This window comes from Diadema setosum, chromosome 9, assembly GCF_964275005.1.
Source record: "Diadema setosum chromosome 9, eeDiaSeto1, whole genome shotgun sequence".
Taxonomy (NCBI): Eukaryota; Metazoa; Echinodermata; class Echinoidea; order Diadematoida; family Diadematidae; genus Diadema; species Diadema setosum.
This window is the reverse complement of record NC_092693.1, coordinates 24,468,173-24,496,089: the sequence shown is the minus strand read 5'-3', so window position 1 is coordinate 24,496,089 and position 27,917 is coordinate 24,468,173. Positions and strand designations below refer to the sequence as shown.

The 27,917-nt window shown below is 39.4% G+C and overlaps 2 protein-coding genes across 2 annotated transcripts in view; both read left to right on the top strand.

Moving 5' to 3' along the window:
* The first annotated feature begins 173 nt into the window (after positions 1-173).
* Positions 174-13,347, top strand: LOC140233052 (cytochrome P450 3A6-like). The gene is made up of 13 exons (XM_072313163.1): positions 174-343; positions 2,256-2,349; positions 3,376-3,428; positions 4,381-4,477; positions 5,321-5,437; positions 6,703-6,791; positions 7,753-7,901; positions 8,270-8,412; positions 9,237-9,407; positions 10,151-10,371; positions 10,918-11,055; positions 11,516-11,678; positions 12,593-13,347. The coding sequence occupies exons 1-13, from the start codon at positions 267-269 to the stop codon at positions 12,689-12,691; spliced, it is 1,611 nt and encodes a 536-aa protein (XP_072169264.1). The 5' UTR covers positions 174-266; the 3' UTR covers positions 12,692-13,347.
* A 9,379-nt stretch (positions 13,348-22,726) lies between these two features.
* LOC140232933 (sphingomyelin phosphodiesterase 3-like) overlaps positions 22,727-27,917 on the top strand; it is a 112,260-nt gene continuing 107,069 nt past the window's right edge. Inside the window, exon 1 of the mRNA XM_072313043.1 lies at positions 22,727-24,085. Within this exon, the coding sequence (XP_072169144.1) occupies positions 22,727-24,085 (1,359 nt within the window). The remainder of the gene's footprint in view (positions 24,086-27,917) is intronic.

Here is a 27,917-nt window from a genome sequence, read left to right as displayed (position 1 = left end):
GAGAGAACAATAAAGTTACTATTCCAGGGAATGATCTGGCAGAATGCTTCGCTGAAAGTTTCACGTAATTGAACATAGACAGGAAAATACCTTGCCCGCGGTGAAAGGGAAAAGACACAGCCTGAGGAGATCAGCACGTTCGTGTATAGCCTGATCAGACACCGTGAGAAGCATAATAGCGCCTTTGCTTTCGCGAAAGCGGTGTGTATGCATAGCATAATAACAAACCACGCACACCTGTTTATTGCGGTGTGGACCTAGACGCTATGGCGGTTGAGGTTCTCGGTCTAGTCCTGTCCCCAACATGGGTTCTGGCGTGTGGAGCGATAAGTCTCTTCTTTCTGTGAGTATCTGTTCATTATTGCGTTAGGAATGAGCAATATTTCCATTACCAACCATGATAATAATGTGCTACACTCGGGAGTTTTGTAATATAGTGGAACGTCAGCCGTGCTGTGAGTTAGTAGGCCTACAGGAAGCAAGGTAGGCCTGGTACAGTGTAGTTCCCTTTGTACAAATCCAGGGAGCTGTAAATTGAGGCTAGTGCCAGGGGGCGAGTGCCTCATGAATATCTTGTCGATCGGGATGTTTCACAGGCCATTTCAAGTGATCAATTCCATTCGTCTTCAAAATTAGAAAAAGGAAGTTATAGTTTTTCCTTAATATATAGTGCCAACTCTTTCAATGAATTTAGATTACAAGAAAACAACAACAACAAAGAAGAATAGGGGTTGGAAAGGATTGCTTCTTGCTCATTCTTTTTCTTATTAAGATTACTAAAAAAAGGAATAAAATAAAGGAATAACGGCATTAACAACTTTGCATTAAAGGGGACCTCCGGATGATTTTCAAACTTTTACATTTGAATAACTTTAAGTCAGTTAAACTGAGTACAGAGTTTCAGAATTTGTAGTGATTGGGATGAGAAATGAGATTTTTTTTTTTTTCAAATTTATAACAAAGTGCAATGAACAAGGATGATGACATGGCAGCCTCACCGTAAGAATGCATGAGTTGAGGCTTATGGAAGCAGAACAAAAGAAGAAGGCATGCATAGATTATTTACAGATGAACTTGTTGAGCAAGCAGTATAAGCCAGTTCGGAGTTCCACTCTGCGCATGAGCAGAAAAAAGGTCATTCGGACCAACAGGCACGTTGGTTTTTAAAGTCACTGGGATAAGCGTCTGTGATGTATTATTATGTATAATGATTATTCATGTAATCCTTATAAATGCTGCTTGCCAGCACATCCACCTGACAGCAAAAGTGGTATTTGGCAATATCGATAGAAAGAGGTTGTTCTTACATTCAATGTAAGATAATGAAATGGATGCTTTCCCAAGTGTTAATTGACGGATCATTCTGGTCATAATGTAATATGCGAGTTCATTCTTTGTTTAAGCAGGATTGATGAATACCATTAATGTGTAAATCGCTACGTAAAGCTTATGCATTATGTCGCTCTGAAAACGAGTGAAGAGCCCCTTAACCGACTGAGAAAAAAGAAAGGTCATTCGGACCAATGTGCCCATGAGCTAACTCCGAACTGGCTTATTGTAATGGAATTAATACACTGCATACTTTCCTGAATGTGAGGCTCTGATGTCATCAACACTGTTCAGTGTAATTTGTTTAAGATTTTCAGTTTATTGGTTTCTCTGCTCAAGAACCAAAATAAATTCCACGAATCTTAACATGGAGCTGTCGATTTATGTACTACATGATGTGAAATTATGAAAATCGTCTGGAATGCCCCTTTAAAGTTTGTGCTGCATTGTTTATCAATGCTGTAACATTTACTGTCCGTAGGCCTATATAGGGCCTACAGTGTACAGCTACGGTGTGTGATGTCAATACTACTCCGTGTGTCGCAATGACACATGATGCATTAAAAAGAAAAAATCTGTATGCCGTTACTGGTATAACTGCTTTCTACAGCTATGAAAACTAAACACGAAATTGGTATGATATGGTTTTGCTCCACGCAGGATAGTTAGTCTGAACCTCCATCACAACTCCACAATGCTATGATAACTATAATGCACAAATAATTACCGTTCCACATGGCTATGATACTGTAACTGCTAAATTGCCATTGCCGAGCTATTCTGGTTTGACAGCTGGTGACAGAACGTTATTGGCTGCTCTATACGCAGCTATGATAACTATAGTCTCGTAACCATTGTCGCTCTTTACAGCTGTATGAATTGATGAGATTCGTGAGGATCGTAATCATTATCATTGCTCTTTCAAGGTACGACAACTGGTGCCACAACTTTTGGCAAAGACGAGGCGTCCCTGCTGTGCCAGCTTGGCCTGTCGTCGGAAACCTCCCAGAATTTAGAGTGGTAAGCAAAGTCTCCACCATCTTCCCAAAGTTGTTAAAATTTTGCTAACAGCCCCTTCCATAGTCAGAGTTGTTTAAGGTTGTTGGACATTTTTCAGATTATTTTAAGTGGCGCAGGAGCTGCTAACAATCCATAAGCATTTATAGTGGCACAGACGATTTCATTCCAACCTCCCAGGATTCAGAGTGGTAGAAAATTAATTTTACTGCGATGAAATAAAATGATGTGTTTATTTACGGTGTGCTTGAAGAATAATAAATATCAGAGAGTGTATGTAAGTCTTCTCAATTTACTTCCTCAAGTGTATGTGAATGATGTGCCACACTTTGTGGGAGCTGGGCGCTTTTGAATGTTTCTACAGATAAATGGCGCTATGCAAATGCTGTTTCACCACCATCATCGACATCATCATGTCTCATTACAGTTCAGAGTATAGTGGTAAATCAAGCATTTTGAGCAAATTTAGATTTGAAGTTTGATCTGGTTTTAGTTCAAGAGACATATGGAAACATATAAGATAACTATTGTAGAAGTACTTGTATAGTAAGATTCGGACTGTCAGACAAAATGATCACGCTCTTCATCAAAGTTCCTTCAAGTAATACTTTTTATTTTGAAAGCCATTTCCTCCTACGGATATATATGCATTCATAATATAGAGTGAGTTTATCCGTTTTGAACTATTTCTCATATCTCGTTGCAATATACTAATTTTGAAATGTGAGGAGTTCTAATTGTTTTCAAGCTTTTCAACCTGGATAACCTTGGTTATATAAAGAAAATAAGTGGGATACCATTTGATTAATTCCATATTTGTATACTATTTTCAAGATAACATACAAGGCAGAGTTGTTGTTTAATGAGAAAACTCGCATACATATCAACAAATTCAAAGACATGGAACTTATTAAGACAACATGGGAGAGTCATTTAGAAGGCACCGCAGATAATGACGTATAGTGTTCAGATAGTTACAAGTTTAGGACAAGACTGATTGATATAGTAGTTTCACTTATTTTATTTCAGGGAATTGCAACTGCCGTTCGAGAATTGGCAGCAAGGCATGGCCGCGTATATGGGTAACTATACCTGACTTTGTATACCTGCTTTGCGGTGGCTGCGTTCATTTCTCTTCCATTTATTCAGATTGACTTGAAATGACATAACGTGAGGGGTGAGATGGTGGTGTCCTTTTCTTTTCCGAAACGAATATTGGTGAATACTCTCTGCATTTCTCCTTGTTTCTCTATTCTTGTGGACATTCTTTCTTTCCAGTTGCTCTTTGGCACACGAAAACAATCTTCCCTGCAAACTTTTGTTAGTAATAGCAAAAAGTAATAAAGATTAATTAACAATTAATCTTCATTTCTTTTCCTTTTTTTCTGGTCAGGATTTTCCAATATTTTGGCTCAATTCCAACTTTCAGAAGATGACCAAGTTACTGGCGTCACGTCAGATTATCTATACCTTTAGCATGGACGAATAATGATATCTGCTGTCCTTAGAGTTTTTAACGTGAACATTTTGAACTCTCGATGAAATAACAACTGCCTGGAAGCACTTTTGCATAATATGGCGTCACGTGATAAACAGTAAGTCAAAACAAATACACGCCTCATTTATTTCATCGATCACTTTTTCTTTTCAATTATAATACGTTGATGAGTGCATATCCATAGAGCACAGAATATATTCAAACTTGCCTTGATTAAAAGAGTTACACCAAACGAATTGAATAGTTTCCTAAAAATCAGACATTGCAAAAAGTTGTGATATTTTTTACTTCTCATGATTTTACAATAACGAACTAATCAAAGAGTTGTGAGCCGATGAAATCTATATGGCTTTTTCTAACTTGCGCTTGTGGTTATATTCACGATCATTATGGCGAAAAAAAGGTGATGAAACTTGTACAACGTACTGTTGTCTAAGTTGAATTTGACAAATGTGTGGACTGGCACTTTACCATTTAAGATTTACATTTTTTTTTCAAGATGTCATTGACATAATATCTTGTTCATGACTTCACAGTTTCTACGACAATCGACTTCCAGCCGTTGTGTGCGGTGATCCAGACATGGTGAAGCAAGTTATGGTCAAGAGTTTCAACCACTTCGTCAATAGACGGGTACTGGATGTGTTTTCTGGTTATTTTGTGCTGTTAACTAATATTGACGGAAGTGGTTGTAACATCATGAGTAATGATTGTTATGATGATTGTGACACCATAATAGTACTAATAGGAACAAAAATCTGCTGCTTCTAATAAATCATAAGATAATGATATAAAAATAATGGCAATGTCAGTAAAAAAAAAAAGATATTGGTATTATTACCCACCACAAGTTAACATTTGAAACGTTGACAGTACGTTTCAGAGACCATTATCGTTGTCATAAACTCAATGATTGAGGTACTCATCTTTTGGTCTAGAGAAACCTAGCTCGTTGCCAAATATCAGGGAAAGGCTCTTTGATTGAATGGGTAAAATATCAAATCTCCGGTGCTTTTGGAAAGTGGATGGTGGGCAACATAATTATGAGACCATAAAGAAATGAGACCATTAAGGGTTATAGCTAAAGGTTAGCTTCTAATGCTTACGAATCCCAGTTGAAGCCCTACTCTGCACCATCTCAAAACCCCTTTGATTTACAGAGCATAATCAAACATTAAGAATGGCACATGTTTCACCAAGATCGAGCCATAGATAAGAAAGTTATAGAGTTGAAAGTTTCACACGTCGTCTTGGAAAAAAATGAATATTACTGCGAACTAAGTATTCATAATAATTATCATAACTGAGAAATAATCGGTAAGACAAAACAGACACGTACTAAAGAAACTATGGATATGATTTTGGAAGCGTCTTGTTTGTTTCGAGTTATCAATTGACCCTGAGAGGGAAACTTACCGTAAAGTTATTGTGCTAAGTTAAATTCTCGTCATCTCTTCGTTTTCTCTGGACTGTCAGAAACTACCCATTAACAACAAAGAGACGGAAGAGGCGGTGGGAAACCTGCGCGATGATCACTGGCGTAACGTTCGCAACATGATAGCTCCTGCCTTCAGCGGCTCCAAAATGAAACAGGTAAGTTTCCAGACAGCGACTCCCGACACTATCACTAACAATATACCTTTTCATTACATGCACTGCTTTATCAATGTTTCCATTTTGAACAAATTTGAGCGGCCTGATCATGCATGCCTCCGATCTCTTAGATATAAAGCAAATAATCATTGGCTGCGAGGGCGATGGGACAATCCAACATCGCCGGGGTGATCGGGGGGAGGGGGGGGGGGGGGGGGGAGGGGGTGTCTATCAGGCCGAGCCGCAGACCTCAAGGGTCATCGAGGCGATGTTAGATTGCATCCATTTGCTATTTGCTTTATATCCCACATCGATTTACAAACTTGAGATTTTAGGAAAATGCATTCAATCAACCACGCAGATTGTTATTTTATAATCGTGCTGAACGTTACAACACAGGCGATTGCACCCCACGTACGGCGGCATGGTTGCAGTCGAATGTTCTATGAACTATGTTCTAGTAACGCGAGATCTAAAGACGATAATGGGCAATACTGATGTATCGATAATTGTGCGATGTGCACGGATGTGTGCCACTAGAACTTGCTAGCTTCCCGCGTGGCCGATACATGAGAGCGATAACTTTATCGATTCCATTTGGGGTATGTAAAAAGTACTAACGAAAAAGGCTATTATGTGATAGTCCCACGGCGTGGATGTTTGGAGAAAAACATTTCTCGGTCACATGTTCCAAATTAAGCAATCCCATTGGTCAAACAAACTTATGTGGGATGTAATGTGTAATAATGAAGACATTATCATCAAAATTGCACTCGAAAATTATCGTGTATTCTCAACAACAAAAACCAAACAAATAATAACCTGAGTCAAAGGAGTTACCACACTTGATTTTTCATATATAGAAACTTATAAATTCGTTGAAATTCATTGAAATTTCCCTAGTATTAACAGCGTGATTTTCAAAGCAACTATATACAATATATGAATGTAAAGTGTACGCTTCAGTGTTTCTTCATTCTGTATAAACGCCATCATTTCTTGATTGTTACTCATGTAAAACAAAAACAAAAATTTGACGATCAAGAGGCGTGCATAACCTTAATTGATTACGACTAATTTCTCGCTCTTGTTAAATTCCATGATATTCTTTTCCTTTTTCCCGATTTCAATAAACGCTTATTCAATATTTTGCTGTTCAACTGAGTTGAAAATAGCCTACATCATTTTGTTAATGAACAGTTTACTGTCCAACACATGGTGTCAACCTCATATCATCATACTGGTATGTGTTGCTTAATTCGCAGATGTCACCGATGGTGAAAGAGATCGCTGACAGGATGGTTGAGAATATCAGGAAATATCAAGAGGCAGACGGCTACTTTGAATGTAAACAGTACGTGCCATTCAATCTACTACGCTTATCCCTGCAGGACGCATCGATGTAAAAATAGTTACATGACTTGTGATAGTTGTCAGCATGCGGGGCATAAGCCTCGGATTATGTTCTACATGATCGGATGTACAGGATATTCATTTTTTTAAAAATCGAAATAAGCATATCTCTGACACACAAGGGAGTGTAATTGAGACAAATGTGTTGAATTTGGGCATATTTCACAAATTACTACATTTTCTTATATTCTTTAGCTTGAGATCACTTTAGATATTGCTGCTTTTGTACCGTCGACTAAAAATCAAATCTTACTTGTCTTAAGATGTTACTGCATTATTCTATGAAACTCTATAGACTCTATCTCTTCGAATTATTTGTTCTTGTACGACATTTTGATAGACCTGCGGTTCTGGTGTTACGTTCGTACTCTTGAGCTTGATTATTTGCGATCAAGCCTGTTAGAATCTTGATGGCTTTCTTGACAAGATGATGTGCACAACACATGCAGAAATATTCTGGCAATATTGAGTGTAATGTGTAGAGGTGGCCCTTTGGTCAAGCCTTCTCCCTTTTTTTTTTCTTTTTTTTTTTTTGGGGGGGGGTCAATCTAAGACAGTAAAATATTCACTTAAACGATGTTAATTCCCATTTTCTGCTTCGTAGCAGTGAAGTTTAGTCTTATTCCATACACAGTTTTCTCCTATACATTTTTTGTCGGAGCTTACTATGAAGAGCCAAACACAATTTTTTTTTTCCTTACATATTTCGAAGATAATTGTTTAAAACAAAACAAACAAAAAAAACTTTATTTTTGTCGTTTTCAAAGGCCAAACGTATACACAATATTTCTTTTAAATCCCCCGTGTCCCTCTATTATATTATTCAATAACAGCATTTCTCTTCACACTAGTGATTCATAACACAATTAATTGCACTGCTTTTTTTTTTTTCATTTCTGCAGGGTATACGGGTCCTTTGTCATGGACACGATAGCGAGCTGCACGTTCGGTTTGGATGTCGACTCCCATGCCGACCCGGATAATCCATTCGTGGCACACGGCAAGAAAGCCTTCGAAGTCAGTTTAACCAACCTGGGCTTGATCATAGCAAGTAAGCATCATATTTTCATACTAGTAATCATATATTTGTGTAATCAGTTTAAGTTTGTGTGTATTAGATCAGTCGTGTAGACGTAGTTTCACCATTTGATTTGATAGTCAAGATATTCACAATGAAATATTTACAATAGATATCGTTACTCTTTTCGTTGTTATGATTACTTACAGTCATTGTGTCATCAGAATCTCCTTTTTCTTTAAAAAAGTGGGTGGTAGTATTTGCAGTTGCAGGAGGGTTAGGAAGAGGAGTAGAAAGCGGAAAAGCGGAGGAAACTCCTTTTTTTTTAAATAAAAAAAATATATATATCATGCGTCTTGTAGAATTTCATTCCAGTTGTGACGTTTCCTTCTTCTTTACAGCATTCCTCCCATGGACGTCCCCGATTTTGAAATTCTTCAATTTTACCCTGTTCCCACGTGACTCCATTGGGTTTTTCCGGGACGTCGCCCAAAAGGCGATTGAAATCCGAAAAGCCCCGAACGCAGACCGTCAAAAGTCGAAGGTATTTGTCTTTTCATAAGTTTGACGCTGTCTTGTTGTTGTTGTCATGCATGAACGCAATCGTATATCAAACACACACTGTTGAGGTTTAGATTTGCTCAATTATTGTATTTGATAAGGCAGTTACTGATTGTTGGCGAGATGTATTCGTCATAGAGACAAATCAGAATTTTCTCGTCAGTGTGCTCGTGGTATATCACAGTTATCGATTTTTTTCATTGACCAATTTCACATCAAAATGCTTGTCTGCGTGTGTGTCTCTTTATCTCATAACGTGCATATGCATAAGACAAAAAAAAAAGTATTTTGCCCGGATGCATATACGCGGCAGGGGCGTTGACCTCTAGATGGGGGGGGGGGGGGGGGGGTAGGCAAAATTTGGAGGATACATGTATATGCAAGGGAGCGAAGCGACCAAGATGATGGTGGTAGGGGGATGGTGTGTGAAGGGAATACTAGCTCCCTCCAAAATATAGAGACTTTTGAAAATATGCATCACAAAAATGTGTTTCATAGAATGGTAAAGACATGTGACAGTCTTTGGCAATGTTAAATTCGAGCATTTTCACAATCATAGTCGACTACGAGTATGTGAACACATTGTGAACACATTGTGGGACATCGTATTTTTTCCAGCACAGCTGATGGATCAAGCCTTTTCCACTGCAGTGGTCATACAGGTCAAAGGTTACAGTCTGCGTATTTGTTTTTATTTCCCTGTTTTCATATCATAACATGTAACTTATTCAATTCTTAATCAATAATCAGTGAAATTTATCAGTGACCATCTACACTCTTTGAATGATTTTTCTTGGTATCCCGCAGAAGGTGGATCTCCTGCAGATCATCGTCGATGCCCAGAAATCGGAGGGCGAAGATGACGTCGAGAATGAAACCGACATCCATGATGCTATCTTCGAGCTCCATGAGGATACCTCTCAGAATCGCAAACGGAGGTCAGAGGTCAAGCTGACTGACTCGGAAATCATGGCTCAGGTACTTTGACTCGGTTTATCAACTTCGCTTTGAGGAGTCACACACACATGAACTTTTCTGTCTAACCTCGAGACCCACTATATTGAAGGATCTAGAGCCACAATTTGGTAGGCTGACTGGATTTAGATTTGGATTACTTCCTTTGAGTTGAATCAAACGTTTAGATATATTTGACTAGTTGTTGCCAAGAGCAAATAAAATAGCCAAGATCGGCTTTGATAGCAAGTTCGCGATCGTAACGAAAGGAAATGATGTTCCCCTGAATTAACAAATCAAGTCATACGAAAAACGAATTTCACACCTGTAAACCGGGGGATTAAAGTAAACGGTGTATCCAACCTTCTTCAGACCTCCGTCTCAAGTGGTTCACAGTCGTGACAAGAGCAACCAGTACAATCTAGAAGTCAAAGGAATGAACAAAGATCTAAACTGGGCCCACACACATTATTTGTTTCCTGAGTCACTGTTGGTAGTTGATGTTAACGGAGATAGATTTCCTATCCCCACAGCACACCAGTCACAGCAAGCCGTCTTACACAACATGGTCAATCTTCACACATTATCTTCACGTCTTGTGGATAACACAGTAGAGATGGTAGAAGTGAGCGTCTATGATAGTAGAAAACCGTGCGTCTAGTGTCGGGCGATATAGCATGATGAGTCCTTCTTTGTCTTTATCGTTATTCCAATTTGGCCTATCCATGACATGATATTAAGCTTGTTCACCTGTATTTTCATGGCAGGCCGTGATATTCTTCATTGGGGGTTACGACACGACGGGCGGTCTCCTTGTGTTTGCATCCTACCTACTGGCCCTTCACACTGACGTACAGGAAAAACTCATCGCCGAGATAGACGAACTACTGCCCTCTGGCGACGACGTTGGCTACACCACCGTCTCGAAGTTACCCTACCTGGATAACGTGATCTGCGAGACTCTGAGGTGCTATCCACCCACTCCCGTGTAAGCCGACCGCACATCAAAACAAACGTCAAGTCAGTTGTGATAGAATTTAGACATCCTGAACAGTTGTCTTTCTTTCATTTTTCTCTGTAATGCATTGGTGTGTCTGCCTAGATGTATATGTGCGTATGTGTAAGCGTGTGACAACTTCTTTTCTGGGGACCTACCCCAACAAAAATCTGTTTTTGGAGATTTTTTCACGCATCATTCTAATTTCAAATATGATGATGACCACACTCTATCGACTGATTTGAACTAATCCTCTAACTTTGATTTATGCAAACTTCATTCTGAACACACGGCATTTTTAGAGTTTGCTACTATGTTGTTCCATCACGACTGTAATTTGTGGAAAAACTTCATAAATGAAAGAAATTAAATGGGTGCCTCTTTTAGCGACAACTTAACATCTATTACTGATAGATTTACAATGCAGAGTTTGTGGCCATAATAAAACGACCTTTGCAGGAAATGATGAATCGATAAATGTTACCTTATCATTATCACTGGGAATTAATTTGTTGATATCATCTTGTGGATCGCAAGTGTTGACCGGGATTGCAACAAGCCATTCACCTACAACGGCACTACCATACCAGAAGGAACACGAGTCATCATTCCGATCTACGCTATCCATCACGATCCGGAACTGTGGCCGGAACCGGATAAGTTCGACCCGGATAGGTTTGTAACATCACTCGTCAACCTTGAATAAATATGACAATGACATTAGAAAACGGGATTTTCGGTTGAGTATCAGCTGTACGTTGTGTCTCGTAACTCTTACACGGCTGCGTGAGGCGGCTGTGTACATGGATGAAAGAAATGAAAGAGCGCCAACAAGACATTGCGTTCTTCTTGTGTGTTTCCTTTCGGAACTTTCGTCAAACTTGCCTCTTGTTTAGCAGCATTTATATATTTTATATGTTTGTTTTATTATGACACAAACAGACACAACTTGAAAATATGAATATAATTTGCATCTCAAAGAATGAAATAATTATAAACATTGTATTCTAATTTGAGAATAATGAATTTAGGATTGACAAGTACGCCTATTCTATGAATTTTGATGATTATTTCTTTTATCTTTAACCCTTTTCTTCTTATTGCCATCCCCCCCCCCCCATTTTTTACCCAAAAGATTCACTAAGGAGGAGCGAGATAAGCGGCACCCATTCTCCTGGCTGCCATGGGGTGGAGGGCCTAGAATATGTCTCGGAATGAGGTTCGCGTTGATGGGAGCTAAAGTGGCCCTCGTTAAGGTCTTGCAGAACTACCGCCTAGAGACGTGTTCTCAGACTAAGGTATTGTTTGAATATTATCCCCCCCCCCACACACACACACTTAAACAAATGAAAACGTAGACCAATGTATGAGTCAATATAAACTGCAGGCTTCTCAAAAGCTGAAAGATTCTAATTTCTTCATAGCCCTCATTTGGAAAAACGTCCCGTCAATCCAAATCACAAAGTAAAAAAAAAGTTAACAGTATGTAAAAGAAGAAGAAGAAGAAGAAGAAGAAGAAGAAGAAGAAGAAAAAGAAGAAGAAGAAGAAGAAGAAGAAGAAGAAAAAGAAGAAGAAGAAGAAGAAGAAGAAGAAGAAGAAGAAGGAGAAGAAGAAGAAGAAGAAGAAGAAGAAGAAGAAGGAAAAGAAGGAGGAGAAGAAGAAGAAGAAGAATGAATTACTTAGTACTTGATACTTGGTGGAACAGCGCCACCACACTGTGACGCCAAATAGAACAATTCATCTTATGTTTTACAGTATTTTACTGGTTTCCCGCACCATTGAATAAGTGTACCTCACTTCATTTTGTGAGACAGTATAAATATTCTTATTCAATAATTTGAATCAAAGATTTCATATGGGGCAATGAGATCATCATCTGACAAAATTCGTCCACATCTCAAGACGATTCCATCATCAAATCGGGAAATTTGTTTGATGTACGCATGAAGTATAGTAGAGAACATCATAAATATGCGATGGACTAGACAGATGGGCAAATATACAATTCAAATCGGGAAATTTGTTTGACGTACGCATGAAGAGAACACCATAAATATGCGATAGACTAGACAGATGGACAAATATTATACAATTCAAGAGAATGATACAGAGAGAAGTAATTATGAGAGAGGGAATAGACAGAGAGGATAAGGGGGAGAGAAAACAATGAGCAACTAAGCAAAAGTTTTTCTATCATTCCCCTTGTACCAGATTCCCCTCGAGCTTGGAAAGGCCGGTCTTCTAACACCAGCACACGACGTCCTGTTGCGGGCTCGACCGCGGACGGCTGGCGAGCAAAATGATTGCTAGCAATCAATCCGCCACACGACTCTCGGTTGGCCCGTTGTGGTTCAGTGGATAAGAACGCAGACTATCAATCGTGCAGTCCGAAGGTTCGAATCTGCCGGTGCCCTTTAGACAAGACACTTTACCCTCATTGCCTATATATAGTCTTATAGACGGGGCCTACAACCGATAATTCCTTGGTAGCTTTCTATACCAGTGTATTATACTATGAAGCATTAAAATCCTTACTTTATGGAGAGGTAAAAATGTTATTTTTTTCACCGTACTCATGTTCTGTACATTATTTTTTCTTGAAGCACCATGAGTACCTAAATGTAGACCTGTGCACTATCCAATAGCCATTATTGTTATTATCATTGTTGTTATTATTATAATCAGTATTAACATTATTCTATAAATCAATACAAACAAACATTGTATTACAGTAGCGAGCGTTTAAACATTATGACACAGACTCTCAAGTCGAGATCCACGATTTGAGTTTCACTGACGGAAGCAATGGTGCCCATAGCCAAGGCTTTAGTGCATTCATGGTTTGCTTGCTTAAAAACGCTCAAAGAAATAATAAACTACCAAAAGTACAAACTCGTATAATTTAGACGTACGATGTGTGTTTGTTTATAACTGCATTAAAGTGTGCATTCCAGAGGCTCAAAGTCCAGTAACAATGCTTGGACTAATGCGTAATGATCATTTCTCTTGAATACTTAATTTGTTTTAACAAGGCGATGAAAGAATGACAATATTCTACGAAGTTATCACAATGTGCATTATATATATATATATATATATATATATATATATATATATATATATATATATTGTGATTATGTAACATAACGTAACATAATTATTATTCAAAGGAACAAAAATTTATGTAATGTCAATGAGATAAACTCAGGTAGAATGAAAGTTAACAGATAGAGCTTAACATTCGACATTCAGGGAGGGTGTTAGGGGTTTAAAACCCCTATCCCCGGGTTGCCAAGTGAAAATGTGATGTGCATTAAAAAAAGCCATCGTGCCGATTTGTGGCTAGAATTGGCAACAAAAATTTTGAAGACTTTTTTTTTAGACATTCGAGGGATGTGTCCTCATTTAGAAAATAAGAGTTGTGTCTACAAGTTATTCCTTGAAGTAAACATAAAGGCAACAAGTGTCATGTGGCTGTTCTGCCAAAGAATAATCTACGGTAATCCCTTTGGATAGTCTGTCAACCACGACTAATCTATCCACCGGTTTGATAACAATGAAGCTTCCGATTTGCTCGCCATGACTCTCTCCCTAGTCCTCCGCTCAGATGGAGTCTCTTCGTTTCCATGACACTTCCTGCATCCCACTTAATTCCCCTTTCTCATGTAACCAGACACTGATCTCTTGTAGTTGACCTAGCTTTGAAAGCACTTGAAACCCAGCAATGCTATACAGTGGTGCAGACGGTGTAGGCGTCGATAAGTTTACCCATGTAGTCTTACGCAATACTAGACATTTGGGTTGATGTCAGCGGGCACAATTCTGGACGACGCGACAAAAAAACAACAACAACAACAACAAAGAATTTCCCTCATTGCCGTTGGATAAGACTGCTGTTTAGCCATTATCATTCAATGTACAACAAAAAATAAAAAGCGGTTGATTAATCGTCATCTCAATCAAGAGTCGAGCACGTGTATATCTTAATCGTCAGAATGGTCATTAACGAGATGTTTATCTGTGAGCTACTCATGCAATGAATAAGTTTAACTTTTTCGGAAACCTGAACGTTGTGGGTTTTTCTTTTTTCGCGTTGTGCTTATTTAACAGACAATTTTTATACATTTCATGGTAAACTTACAAAAAGAAAAGGTATTTCATTCATTTGATTTGTCTTGTCCCTTCGTTTCCTTTCTTACATGTGTGTGTGTGTGTGTGCGTGCGTGTATGTGTGTAGTGTATGTACCATGGCATTCCATTGTCATCTCTATGACATCTTGCTGAGTACACCTCGTGGATTTTTTTTTCCTGGTTTCGCCTTTCAAAAGTTAAAGAATAGAAAACAAAGCCTGCTAAAAACAACAACAACAACAAAGTAAGACCGGAATGATATGTCTATGCAATGAAGGTATTCCTTTTTTTTTTGTGGAATCTAGATGTGTAATCGAAATCTCACGCAATATTCTGTGCCAGAAAAATCTCGCTTATCCGACATGCCGGATGTGCCAATGCATGTCCTCGTGACCTTTGACCAAATCCCTTTTACCGCCAAGGACGCTGACAATGAGTGTTGGAAATTTTCCTTTTGTGTACCTAAAACTGCCTGGGAAAATGAAGAAAAAAAATCTGAGAGAAATCTCTTTTTTTCAGCGTAGGCTTTCTTTGGCAGATTGAAACAATACATAAGGCGAAACTTGAGACGTAGCAATCGACCGTCACAAAGAATAAGAAAAAGGAATAGAAAGGGGGAGAAAGCAAGAGACAGTACAACAAAATAACAAGAATCAAAGATAAAGTAAATGAAAAGAAGGGAAGACAAAGACCACAAAGAGCATAGAGAGCAAGATGAATCGATGAGGAAGAAGCAGCAAGACAGGTACCACGGCGAGAACATAAACATGAAAGAGGAGAAGATGTAAGCAGGAGGAGGAAGGAAGCATGTATGACATCGACATGAATATTCCGAAAAGACTCTTGGGTTTCGAAAAGAATACGGAGAAGAAAATAGCACGAATTTTAAAGGAAATGGGAAGAAAAGGGGAAAGAAAGCGAAGAACTTGATAGGGTTTAGATTCACAACACACCTTTCTCGAAATATAATCTGCGTCAATTAACATGTATCATGTAATTACTAATAGACTCACAAGCTAACAGATTTGTTTCTCGTCTTGATATCATGAAGACACGTCATCAAAGAACGTAAACTTCGTAGCAAATCTCTGATTGGGAAACATACGAAACTTTTACTTATATTAAGTGAATTTCGTCCAACTATCGCAGTAATTATCGTCTAGCTCGATGTAAATACTGTATATGAAAAGGCGAGAATACCAGAGGAGGTGAAAGCATGACCACTATCTATACCGTTTTACACCATCAATGTTCTGTGTATGTCTTTGCTCTGTCAATAAATTTATACTGACACAATAATAGTCTCTTTTATCAAGTTATTAGATGTCACAAGGGCATTTAGACAGTGGCTCTTCATATTTGTGTCATGTACATTTCCTACTGCATTATATATATATGTATATATATATATATATATATATATATATATATATATATATATATATACATATATATCAATTATGTACATACATACCGTATGTCCAAAAAGAAAATTACAACGGGACCCTCCGCAGTGGTAACTTTAGAAATAGTGAATCAATCCAAATAAAATTTCAGGGTATGAAACTATAACTTATTACCCACATCTTACTGAAAACCCCATCCGATTTGCTTCAGTGGTCAAAAAGAAATGTTGAGTTTTGTATTGGGCATGTCAGGATTCCCTTCCCTCCAAGTTCTGTCCATTGTGTTCACACATCATGCACTACCAAGAGCATCCATGAGTGCTAAATTTGGAAGAATCAGACCCATGACATGCTTTACAAAGATCCACATTTCTCTGTGACAACTTAACCAAATTGAATCGGGTTTTCTGCAAAATATAGCTCAGATGTTATGTTTGAAGACCCTGAAGTAGCATTTAGACAGTCTAATCATATTGGAAGTTTTCATTGCAAAAATCTGATTGTTGTTGTTTTTTTTTTTGGGGGGGGAGGGGGACATACTATATATATATATATATATATATATATAGTTAACGAATCAGTAGAAGAAGAACGCCGTGAAAAAAAAAAAAAAGATAAATCCTAGATCTTGAAGATCTTAAAAACGGAGCATAGCTCTCAAATACTGAAAGGCAAGGTCACACTCTTCATCAGTGCCCATGGTGTGACAAAAGATCTTAATCAAACCCGTTTCTGAAACAGACATGAAAACACGTCTGATCATGGGCAGACGGATTTTGAAACTCACCTTTCAAAGAAGTCACCGCGCTAAACAGATGGAGGTAGCGCACAGTGTCCATAGTGACGCATCCAATGACGCGTAGTCATGACTGCAAGATGACATGGCAAATCTCCGGCTCCAAAACAGTGAATCTGAAAAGGGCCTCATCGCCGACAGTCGGAAGAGTAGCAGAAAATGTACACAGTACAGAAACGTAATAAGAAAATTGGTCTGCTCGGCATCTTGATGATAATAAGTTAACGAATCAGTAGAAGAAGAACGCCGTGAAAAAAAAAAAAAGATAAATCCTAGATCTTGAAGATCTTAAAAACGGAGCATAGCTCTCAAATACTGAAAGGCAAGGTCACACTCTTCATCAGTGCCCATGGTGTGACAAAAGATCTTAATCAAACCCGTTTCTGAAACAGACATGAAAACACGTCTGATCATGGGCAGACGGATTTTGAAACTCACCTTTCAAAGAAGTCACCGCGCTAAACAGATGGAGGTAGCGCACAGTGTCCATAGTGACGCATCCAATGACGCGTAGTCATGACTGCAAGATGACATGGCAAATCTCCGGCTCCAAAACAGTGAATCTGAAAAGGGCCTCATCGCCGACAGTCGGAAGAGTAGCAGAAAATGTACACAGTACAGAAACGTAATAAGAAAATTGGTCTGCTCGGCATCTTGATGATAATAAGTTAACGAATCAGTAGAAGAAGAACGCCGTGAAAAAAAAAAAAAAAAGATAAATCCTAGATCTTGAAGATCTTAAAAACGGAGCATAGCTCTCAAATACTGAAAGGCAAGGTCACACTCTTCATCAGTGCCCATGGTGTGACAAAAGATCTTAATCAAACCCGTTTCTGAAACAGACATGAAAACACGTCTGATCATGGGCAGACGGATTTTGAAACTCACCTTTCAAAGAAGTCACCGCGCTAAACAGATGGAGGTAGCGCACAGTGTCCATAGTGACGCATCCAATGACGCGTAGTCATGACTGCAAGATGACATGGCAAATCTCCGGCTCCAAAACAGTGAATCTGAAAAGGGCCTCATCGCCGACAGTCGGAAGAGTAGCAGAAAATGTACACAGTACAGAAACGTAATAAGAAAATTGGTCTGCTCGGCATCTTGATGATAATAAGTTAACGAATCAGTAGAAGAAGAACGCCGTGAAAAAAAAAAAAAGATAAATCCTAGATCTTGAAGATCTTAAAAACGGAGCATAGCTCTCAAATACTGAAAGGCAAGGTCACACTCTTCATCAGTGCCCATGGTGTGACAAAAGATCTTAATCAAACCCGTTTCTGAAACAGACATGAAAACACGTCTGATCATGGGCAGACGGATTTTGAAACTCACCTTTCAAAGAAGTCACCGCGCTAAACAGATGGAGGTAGCGCACAGTGTCCATAGTGACGCATCCAATGACGCGTAGTCATGACTGCAAGATGACATGGCAAATCTCCGGCTCCAAAACAGTGAATCTGAAAAGGGCCTCATCGCCGACAGTCGGAAGAGTAGCAGAAAATGTACACAGTACAGAAACGTAATAAGAAAATTGGTCTGCTCGGCATCTTGATGATAATAAGTTAACGAATCAGTAGAAGAAGAACGCCGTGAAAAAAAAAAAAAAAAGATAAATCCTAGATCTTGAAGATCTTAAAAACGGAGCATAGCTCTCAAATACTGAAAGGCAAGGTCACACTCTTCATCAGTGCCCATGGTGTGACAAAAGATCTTAATCAAACCCGTTTCTGAAACAGACATGAAAACACGTCTGATCATGGGCAGACGGATTTTGAAACTCACCTTTCAAAGAAGTCACCGCGCTAAACAGATGGAGGTAGCGCACAGTGTCCATAGTGACGCATCCAATGACGCGTAGTCATGACTGCAAGATGACATGGCAAATCTCCGGCTCCAAAACAGTGAATCTGAAAAGGGCCTCATCGCCGACAGTCGGAAGAGTAGCAGAAAATGTACACAGTACAGAAACGTAATAAGAAAATTGGTCTGCTCGGCATCTTGATGATAATAAGTTAACGAATCAGTAGAAGAAGAACGCCGTGAAAAAAAAAAGATAAATCCTAGATCTTGAAGATCTTAAAAACGGAGCATAGCTCTCAAATACTGAAAGGCAAGGTCACACTCTTCATCAGTGCCCATGGTGTGACAAAAGATCTTAATCAAACCCGTTTCTGAAACAGACATGAAAACACGTCTGATCATGGGCAGACGGATTTTGAAACTCACCTTTCAAAGAAGTCACCGCGCTAAACAGATGGAGGTAGCGCACAGTGTCCATAGTGACGCATCCAATGACGCGTAGTCATGACTGCAAGATGACATGGCAAATCTCCGGCTCCAAAACAGTGAATCTGAAAAGGGCCTCATCGCCGACAGTCGGAAGAGTAGCAGAAAATGTACACAGTACAGAAACGTAATAAGAAAATTGGTCTGCTCGGCATCTTGATGATAATAAGTTAACGAATCAGTAGAAGAAGAACGCCGTGAAAAAAAAAAAAAAAGATAAATCCTAGATCTTGAAGATCTTAAAAACGGAGCATAGCTCTCAAATACTGAAAGGCAAGGTCACACTCTTCATCAGTGCCCATGGTGTGACAAAAGATCTTAATCAAACCCGTTTCTGAAACAGACATGAAAACACGTCTGATCATGGGCAGACGGATTTTGAAACTCACCTTTCAAAGAAGTCACCGCGCTAAACAGATGGAGGTAGCGCACAGTGTCCATAGTGACGCATCCAATGACGCGTAGTCATGACTGCAAGATGACATGGCAAATCTCCGGCTCCAAAACAGTGAATCTGAAAAGGGCCTCATCGCCGACAGTCGGAAGAGTAGCAGAAAATGTACACAGTACAGAAACGTAATAAGAAAATTGGTCTGCTCGGCATCTTGATGATAATAAGTTAACGAATCAGTAGAAGAAGAACGCCGTGAAAAAAAAAAAAAAAAAGATAAATCCTAGATCTTGAAGATCTTAAAAACGGAGCATAGCTCTCAAATACTGAAAGGCAAGGTCACACTCTTCATCAGTGCCCATGGTGTGACAAAAGATCTTAATCAAACCCGTTTCTGAAACAGACATGAAAACACGTCTGATCATGGGCATATATATATATATATATATATATATATATATATATATATACTTATATATATACTTATATATATACTTCTAGTATATAAACATATACATTTTATCTATATCATCCATACTATATTTTCATGACATACATGTATTGTAATATGAAATGTAATAAGTTTGTGTGAGAAAAGGGTACATAGAATTTATAATGCTTGCTAGTTTATCACGGATAAAACTTTCGTTTAGCACTATCTGCTGATCAAGTGCACAATAAAGTTTAATTCAGTAAGCAGATTAAGATCAAACAAACAGGCAAATCGATGTTTTATCATAAGCGATATATGATATAATTATACAAAATTTGTGACATCATTGTTTACATACATAAAATGAATCGTGATGTTGGTCGCAAAATTTTGCCTATTGTCACACGAGGTGGTGATGTCACCGCTTTACAACAATCCGATTGGCATCTATGCAAAAACATTACACATCCACACAAACATACTTTTATGTATGTGCAGTATCATTCAAACATTTATGTATAACTATACACATACATTCATGCATATGCGCAGCTAGCGAACGAAGCGGGTGTTGACTGAAAATGTTCACTTCGCCACAAAGCGATATAGTCCTATACTTTAAAGCCCATGGTTCATCTTCGTATGACGTATAGACGAGGCAATATTTTTCATCTTCCCATGTAGACTACCGGACATTGTATATATATATATATAAAAGGGGGGGGGGGGGTCTTCTCTTATAATGAATAGTGTCCCGTATCCCATGTCCCATCACGTAAATTGTTATCACTTATGACGTGCTTTGCAAGAATACAATTTCTGTCAAAGATTCGAGAAGTTTATCGAGAATATTCATAGTTTACGATCACTGGTTAAGATCTAAAACTGCGTATCGTAATTAGTACAATTTCGTGATGATATTGTGCTGCATCCAAGTTAAGCGTATTTAATGACGTACAAATTTGTCTTTGCTGAAGTTGAAATGGGTCAAACTGTTTGCGACAATCTACTTGTTGAAATTAACGCTTTATTCTCTAGAGGATGTAAACTTGCTGTTGGTCATTGTCAATTTTATGGAATTAAAACGATTGGTTCTCCTTTTCATTTTCCAATATCATAATTAGATTGTCTAATGAAGCTTCTCCCCACCCCCTTTCTCTCTCTCTCTCTCTCTCTCCCTCCCTCTCTTTCTTCTCCCGCTCTGTTGGTGAAATAATTACCTTACTAAACAGGAGATAATTTGTGTGGTAGAACACGGACGCACGCGTATTTGAGGAAACGTCCGCGCATTTACACGACAAGGCGGCAGCGCATGTTTTGTCGGAAAGAGAGAGTGCGTGGTTAAGAATTGGTCGCCGGCATTCAAGTCATTGAGCGGGAAAGAGGAAAGACGGGAGAACGGACGAGCATAGCGAAAGGCATTGACTGAAGGAAACGTGCAGTGGGAAAGACGCGTGGGTCTCCAGTGTGGACTCGCAGATGGGGATGGAATGAGGACGAAATATCTGCACTTCGCGAGCACCTCTGCATTTGACAGTGAGAGAAATCTATGCACGGACGAGTAACAAGCGCGAGTTGATTTGTTACTATTCTGGGAATCGCTTAGTGGAGAGAGAGCGAACCGTGATTGAAGGGGATGAAAACAAGCACTGCATTTTATGTTGAAAGCGGTGGACATCCAGCATTTACTCGACGAATATTGTGCACTTTGTGGATAGGCATTTCGCCTTTAGTCGCTTCATCCCTGCGGTGAATACACGCTACATCTATGCAAGGAAATCTTAGTGTCATTTCTCGAGGTCCACTCTATCATCGATTAGCGCACGACCGGAGAAGTTCATTATCGTATTACTCAGATTGACAGAAATTGTTCTAGGTACGCCGAAAATGCTATTTAACCGATCAGTGTCATTGCTTTAATATCTCCCTTATGTTTGAAATAATCTGCGGATGCAATTAACGTCAAAACTAGAATATAGAACTAATCGATCATACTAAAGATGATTCTTCCTTAATACCAGCTGTTAGGGTTTGATAATCTTTCGAGTTGAAGCAGGTTAATGTTTCTAATCGTTCAAATCATATCTGAACTTTTCGTGAAACTGGCATCCCGCAGGTGACTTTAATTTTGCCATCGATGCGGAGTGACAACGCCACGTTCAAAAGAGGGAGTACTTGGCAGAGAGGCTGCTGATGAATGGGGCAATCTGGACGTGACATTGGCGTGGTACACATAGCATGATATAATACATGGATGCTTCATGGACGATTGCTGGATGAAAATGGCGCGAAATGATCCATCTCGCAAGTGAGGTGACGATTCTCTGCCCAGTACTGTCCATATGGTCACTAAGGCAACAAATTGTGCCATTGCAGCGACCGCAGTCTGCAGTGTAGTTCAGCGAGTAGATTCCGCGCGCTTAGCAACAAATCTATACGAGATTTGCACGTCCACGTTGAACCCAGTGAAAACGTGTTGATCGCGCTGCTTGTGTCGTTTGAAGCTGGTACGGTGGATTGTGAATAATTTCAGCAGAATTGAGAACGTGGCCTTAAGATAAAAGTCAACGTTAACATGCTGCACGAGTGAATGTGTGCGCTATGTTTGTTCTTCACTCATATGAAATGAGAATGTGCTTTCGAGAGGAATATCCAAGTATGATACATTAAAATGCATTCGCTTTTCTGTTTATAGTTTGATCGTTTGTAGTTTACCTCTCCTTTTTATAGATGTTGTATGTGTAATTGTGTTGCGGGATATTGCTCTTCGTTTATTTTGTATCCCCTTCAGTGGGGGGGTCTTTATGAAGCATGCACTCATGAGCACAATACCGAAGCATTGCTCGAGCTTCTGAATTTTCAACGTACCTGCCGTATGAATGAGAGCAGTCTGCGCAAGATGCTCCACCAGTCTCTCTTTAATTACTCCATCCAGGAGAAACTGTACTCCCTGGGATTCTACCTCCTCCTACCATGGTCATGGACCTTAAACCAACTCATTGCGCTGTTCCTAAGGACGTCCGACGAGCTCCAGGACGGAGACGCAATGCCGTGCTACGAGCGAGTCATCACGCTCGTCATCCTTGTGCCAATCATGATAGCAATTGTCATCATTTCATGTCCGCTAGCCGGACTTGGATTCGCCTTAAGGGTCATCTTGGCCAGATTTCGTCGGCCTTATCGCTTCTCCTTCAAAAGCAACCCGTATCTGATCAATATCGGTAACCGCATTTGGACGGACCTCACCGAAAAGCGTCACTTTAAGTTCGCCTTCATAGACTCGTGCCTAATGCCAGAGGCAATGGCGAGGATGAGTAATTTAAGTCAGGTGCAGTCGCGAGCGAAACAAATGGCAACGCAGATAGTGAATTCACAATTGCGCCCAAATCCCAAGATATTCATTCACTCTCCATCAGACAGCGAACTCAAGCAATCGTGCTTCTACCACTCACCCAGTACCTCGGTGCTCTTAACTCCTCAGAACATCAGTCACCTTGCCGGCGCCAATGACAACGTGCTGAAATTCGACACCAGTCGTAGCTACTCATCACGGGGCAGTATTTCCAAAGACGACACCCTACCGCTGCGCGATAAAGATCGACGACGACGCCGAGACAGAAGCCCAGACCCACCGAGGTCTCCCCGCACTTCCTCAAGGACTAGTACAGGAGATAATTCTTCGCCCCAACCCTTGCGGGGCCACGCCAGAAAGCAGAGGGAATTACCTCAGCAGCCCACTGGATCATCTGACAACGAAGTTCCCGACATCGTGCCTAGCCGCGGCGTGACATCCTCCCCGTCGTCACCGGAGTCCGTGGGATCCAGTTCGACGGTGCGCGTTCAGACGTCCCAGAGTCATTACGCGTCGTCGGTCGGGCCCTCGACGCCGGGAGCCGGTAATCCCAGAGTGACCATCACTCACTGCCCGGTGTCCTTCTGCAGTGAGAGCAGTATTCGAGAACGCCTGGGACCATGCGAACACGGCATCAGTTCCAACTTTCCAGCCCACTTAGACTTTATCTGCTTCCAGGAGGTCTTTGATCACAGGGCCGCCAACCAGCTGGTCCATATACTGCATAATTACTTCAGTCACATACTGTATGACGTCGGAGTGCACTCGTGGAAGGTTAACCGCTTTCTCCTTAACAGTGGTCTTGTGTTTGCCAGCCGGTACCCCATTGTGGATGTAGTGTTTGAGTATTTTGAGGAGAGTCAAAAGGAAGACCGCTTCGTGTCAAAAGGAGTCCTCATGGTTAAGGTAAGTGACTTTCTAATTTGTGACCTTGTGACACACGATGGCAGAGGAATTATTCATACTAAAGGTGCTGATTAATAGTTTGTGTAATTATGGAAATTACAAATAGGAACGAAGTCGAACATTGCTCATATGATATCGTCGGTCGCATTACGAACCGGCGAATGTTCGAATTTGCGCGGAAACACGATTTCGAGATAATCGCGTTTAAAGAATCGGGACTTCTTTAAACGTATAAAAATGTGTCTTATAACCGCACATTGATGATGATATTAAGAGAGTGATGAAAGCGGAATTTTCTGCTTTGTCTGATACTAAATTTTATTTTGTAGCTGCACCTTGGGCTCTGTGGTAGTGATGCAAAGTGCGTTTGCCGGTTCGTAAAACCCCCCATTTCAGCGTTTTACGTACATCGCGTACTAAAGAGAGGGCATTACGAACCGGCAAATGTATACATTTGCCGGTTCGTAAAGCCCATGCTCAATACGTGTGGACGTAGCGAGTGCGCATTACGAACCGGCAAATGTAACATAAAATGGCGCGTATCATCACACATTCCACACGCTTAGGTGGTACGCGCACAGTGTAATGCATACATTCGCCGCTCTAGGTAGTGGGATTGTGATTCATTCATGTTCATTCATGTTCATTCATGTTAGTTGTATCATAATCATGGATATTAGGAAAGTGTAACAAACACCACAGTTATTTTCTCAAACTATACAACCTACCTGTACTTTTACACATTAATTGTTGATGCGAGTAATGTTATCAAACTGTGCAATGGGTTTTTGATTGGATGAGTACCGTTCTATTAAAGTGTGCCTGGTAGTCACTCACTATCTATAAATATTACAAGTGTTAAGTCATTATCAGTATTGAGAGAATATACATGGTAATTACACCCATACAAACACAAACATACACAAACACACATACACGCACATATACCAGTAAACACACTCGAACCCACACACACAACCTACTTTCTGACACATTAATTGTTGATGCCAGTAATGTTATCAAACTGTGCAATGGGTTTTTATTGACTACTGGATGAGTACAGGGTACTAAAAGTGAGCCTGGTAGTCACTGTCTATAAAAAAATTGTAAATTCATTATTGAGAGAATATAATTACACCCATGCAAACACAAACATACACAAACACACACTATACATGCACATACCAGTACACACACTCGAACAAACACACACACACACATACCCTCTTACAAAGCAGTCATAATCACCTTGTTCTCCCAATTCTAGGTATCTGTGTCTCTCTCACTCCTCTTTTTTTTTTGTTCTTTTTTTTTTGTTTTCTATTCACCAGTCCCCAAGTTTGTGAAGAATTCTGCATTTTATTAATTCAAAATGCACCATTCCACATGTGTGTTCATAATTACATACAGTAACTACAAAACAAAGCATTCTCCTCAAACTTCCAGATATAACCTGTAAATTCTGAGAGTGATTTATTTTTTTGCATTTTCGACAGCTCACAATAATTACATTGCACACTATTATTACAATACATTAAATTACAATTGATACAAAATAAATGTGACATTCTCCATGATACTTCACTATGTAATCTCACTTGGAATGAGAAGTTAGGCATTTGTTGCATTTCAGAATTGTGTTCTGACCACTATAAAAGTGGTGCAATAACATGTACAAAATACAAAATTCTCCCAACACTTCACGAGGTAATCTGACCTGTAAATTGGTGAGAAGTTCTGCATTTCCTTGACTTTAATGTATTACAGTAGTACGCGTGTTAGTCACAAATAGTGCAATAACATGATCAAGTGTACCATTCTCCTCACACTTCACAAGGTAATTTTGCCCAGAGTTGAATTAATGAAAGTGATACCCAATGTGTTTATAAACACGAGTCTACAAACTTTAACAGTCTGCCAACTACTGGACTACTGGGAGGAGAGTAGTGTACGTCATTTGTCTCTTTTTGCTGTCCTTAGGATGGGGGACAACATGACAACATGTTAATAACATGTCTGGCTAGCCATTCTCTTTCTAGGACCAGAATTTTCAAGGCATGATAATATTGTCTGATAGACATTCTGTCATTTTCACTGAGGCAATCATAGCCAAAAGATTGATATGGTTACGTGTTAAATCACATCTTTGATGGTTAAAATGTGTTCTACCATCTACAAATATTTCTGACTTTTTGTAGGCTTCCCCACTGTTCAGCTTTTTTTTGGACAATTCTGTTTTAGATTCCATGAATTTTTTCATGACAACTGAAGATCTATCAGGAATAGAACTGATGTCAGTACCTACATATTCTTCCACATGAAAATCTTCTGGCTTTGCACTGACATCTATCTTCCACTCCCTCAAAAGCCTCAATGGCAGTAGTTTCCAAATTTGCAATGAAGAGACAATAAATGGAATACATACTGGAACACTACACTTTATTTCTATTGTTTCTTTTATATTTGAATAAGGTCCTCCCGAAGTGATAAAAATTGGTCGATTTGTGTGAAACTGTGTTGAAATTATTGAAAGCATGTAGCAAATATGTAACACTGAAGATAACATAATTACCAGAAAGTATTACAAACTTGATCATGTATCAAGTCTATGATTTGTACAAGGCACTATGAGCAAGAAATTCACCAATAATTCCCTTTCCTTTCCTTACAAGAAACATGTACAATAGTTTGCCTAAATGGTCTTTATTTTAGGAAAGTTGGTCAACAGTTAGTGCACTACATATAATAATGTAAATACAACCAGATGTATACCAACAAGACTAGATAGAGGGCAGTATAGAATACATACAGCATAATATGAATATGCTGTACTTCCATTACACTTCACAAACAGTTTTCTATTGCTTTCCTGTGTCCGGTTACCATCAAAATCGGTTCTTCAATGTCTGACAGGGACATTGCTTTCTCGAGATTTAACAGTTTTCCATCATCCAGCAAGGTTCAGTATTCTTTGTAATCTGAAATAAGAGTGGAGGACTTAGTCTGCTTTCAAATTGAAATCAGGTACGCCTAATGCAAGGAAAACAAATACATAATTTGATGAAACTGCCAAGTCTGGTTGAATAATTGTTACTTCATTTACTGTTTTTTTTTAAACTATTCTTTGCAGAAGACAAACTATTTTCTTTAAATTTTACAGGTTGCCTGCCACAAACTTTTTCTTACAAGAGTGAAGGATAAAAGAAAAAAAAAAGATAACCAAAGTATTTATCACATGTTTAAATTATTTTACATTTGTTATTGGAAAATTAAGTTTTGGCTCATAATTGCTTTTTTAGGAATTTGCACCACACAGACAGATAATGCAAGAAATACAAACAACAGTTATACAATGCCCTGAACTTCTCAACTCCAGTTGAATTACCTTCAGTTTCAAAGGTAACATTGCTGCGTTGTTTCTTAGAATGCGGACACCACAGTTGTTTGTAGAGGCTCTGCTTCTGTTGCTGCTGCTGCTTCTAGCAGTGTTGCTAATGTTCCTGGAAGTGCAGATGATAAAGTTGCAAATAGAGACTCTGCTGCTACAGTGGTAAGTAGAGGCTCAGTTGGTACAGTTGTAAGTAGAGGCTCTACCACTGTTGTCGTACTTAGAGGCTCAGCTGCTAGGGCTGTATGTACAGGCTCCGCTGCTGCTGCTGCTGCTGCTGCTGCTTCAAGCGGTGCTGCTGATGTTTCTGGGGATTCAGCTGTCACAAATCGACGTTGAGGCTCTGCTACTGCTGTCGCAAGTAACGATACTGCTGGGGAAGTTGTAAACAATGCATCAATGAAAAAAATTATGTGACCATCCTGAGGGTAGAATCAACAAGAT

What these genes read in the sequence shown, in the direction of transcription:
- LOC140233052 (XM_072313163.1), top strand. Translation starts at nt 267, where the DNA reads ATGGCGGTTGAGGTTCTCGGTCTAGTCCTGTCCCCAACATGGGTTCTG. An exon ending in CCTGGGCTTGATCATAGCAA is followed by an intron (nt 7,902 to 8,269) that starts GTAAGCATCATA and finishes TCTTCTTTACAG; the next exon opens with CATTCCTCCCATGGACGTCC. An exon ending in GATAAGTTCGACCCGGATAG is followed by an intron (nt 11,056 to 11,515) that starts GTTTGTAACATC and finishes TTTACCCAAAAG; the next exon opens with ATTCACTAAGGAGGAGCGAG.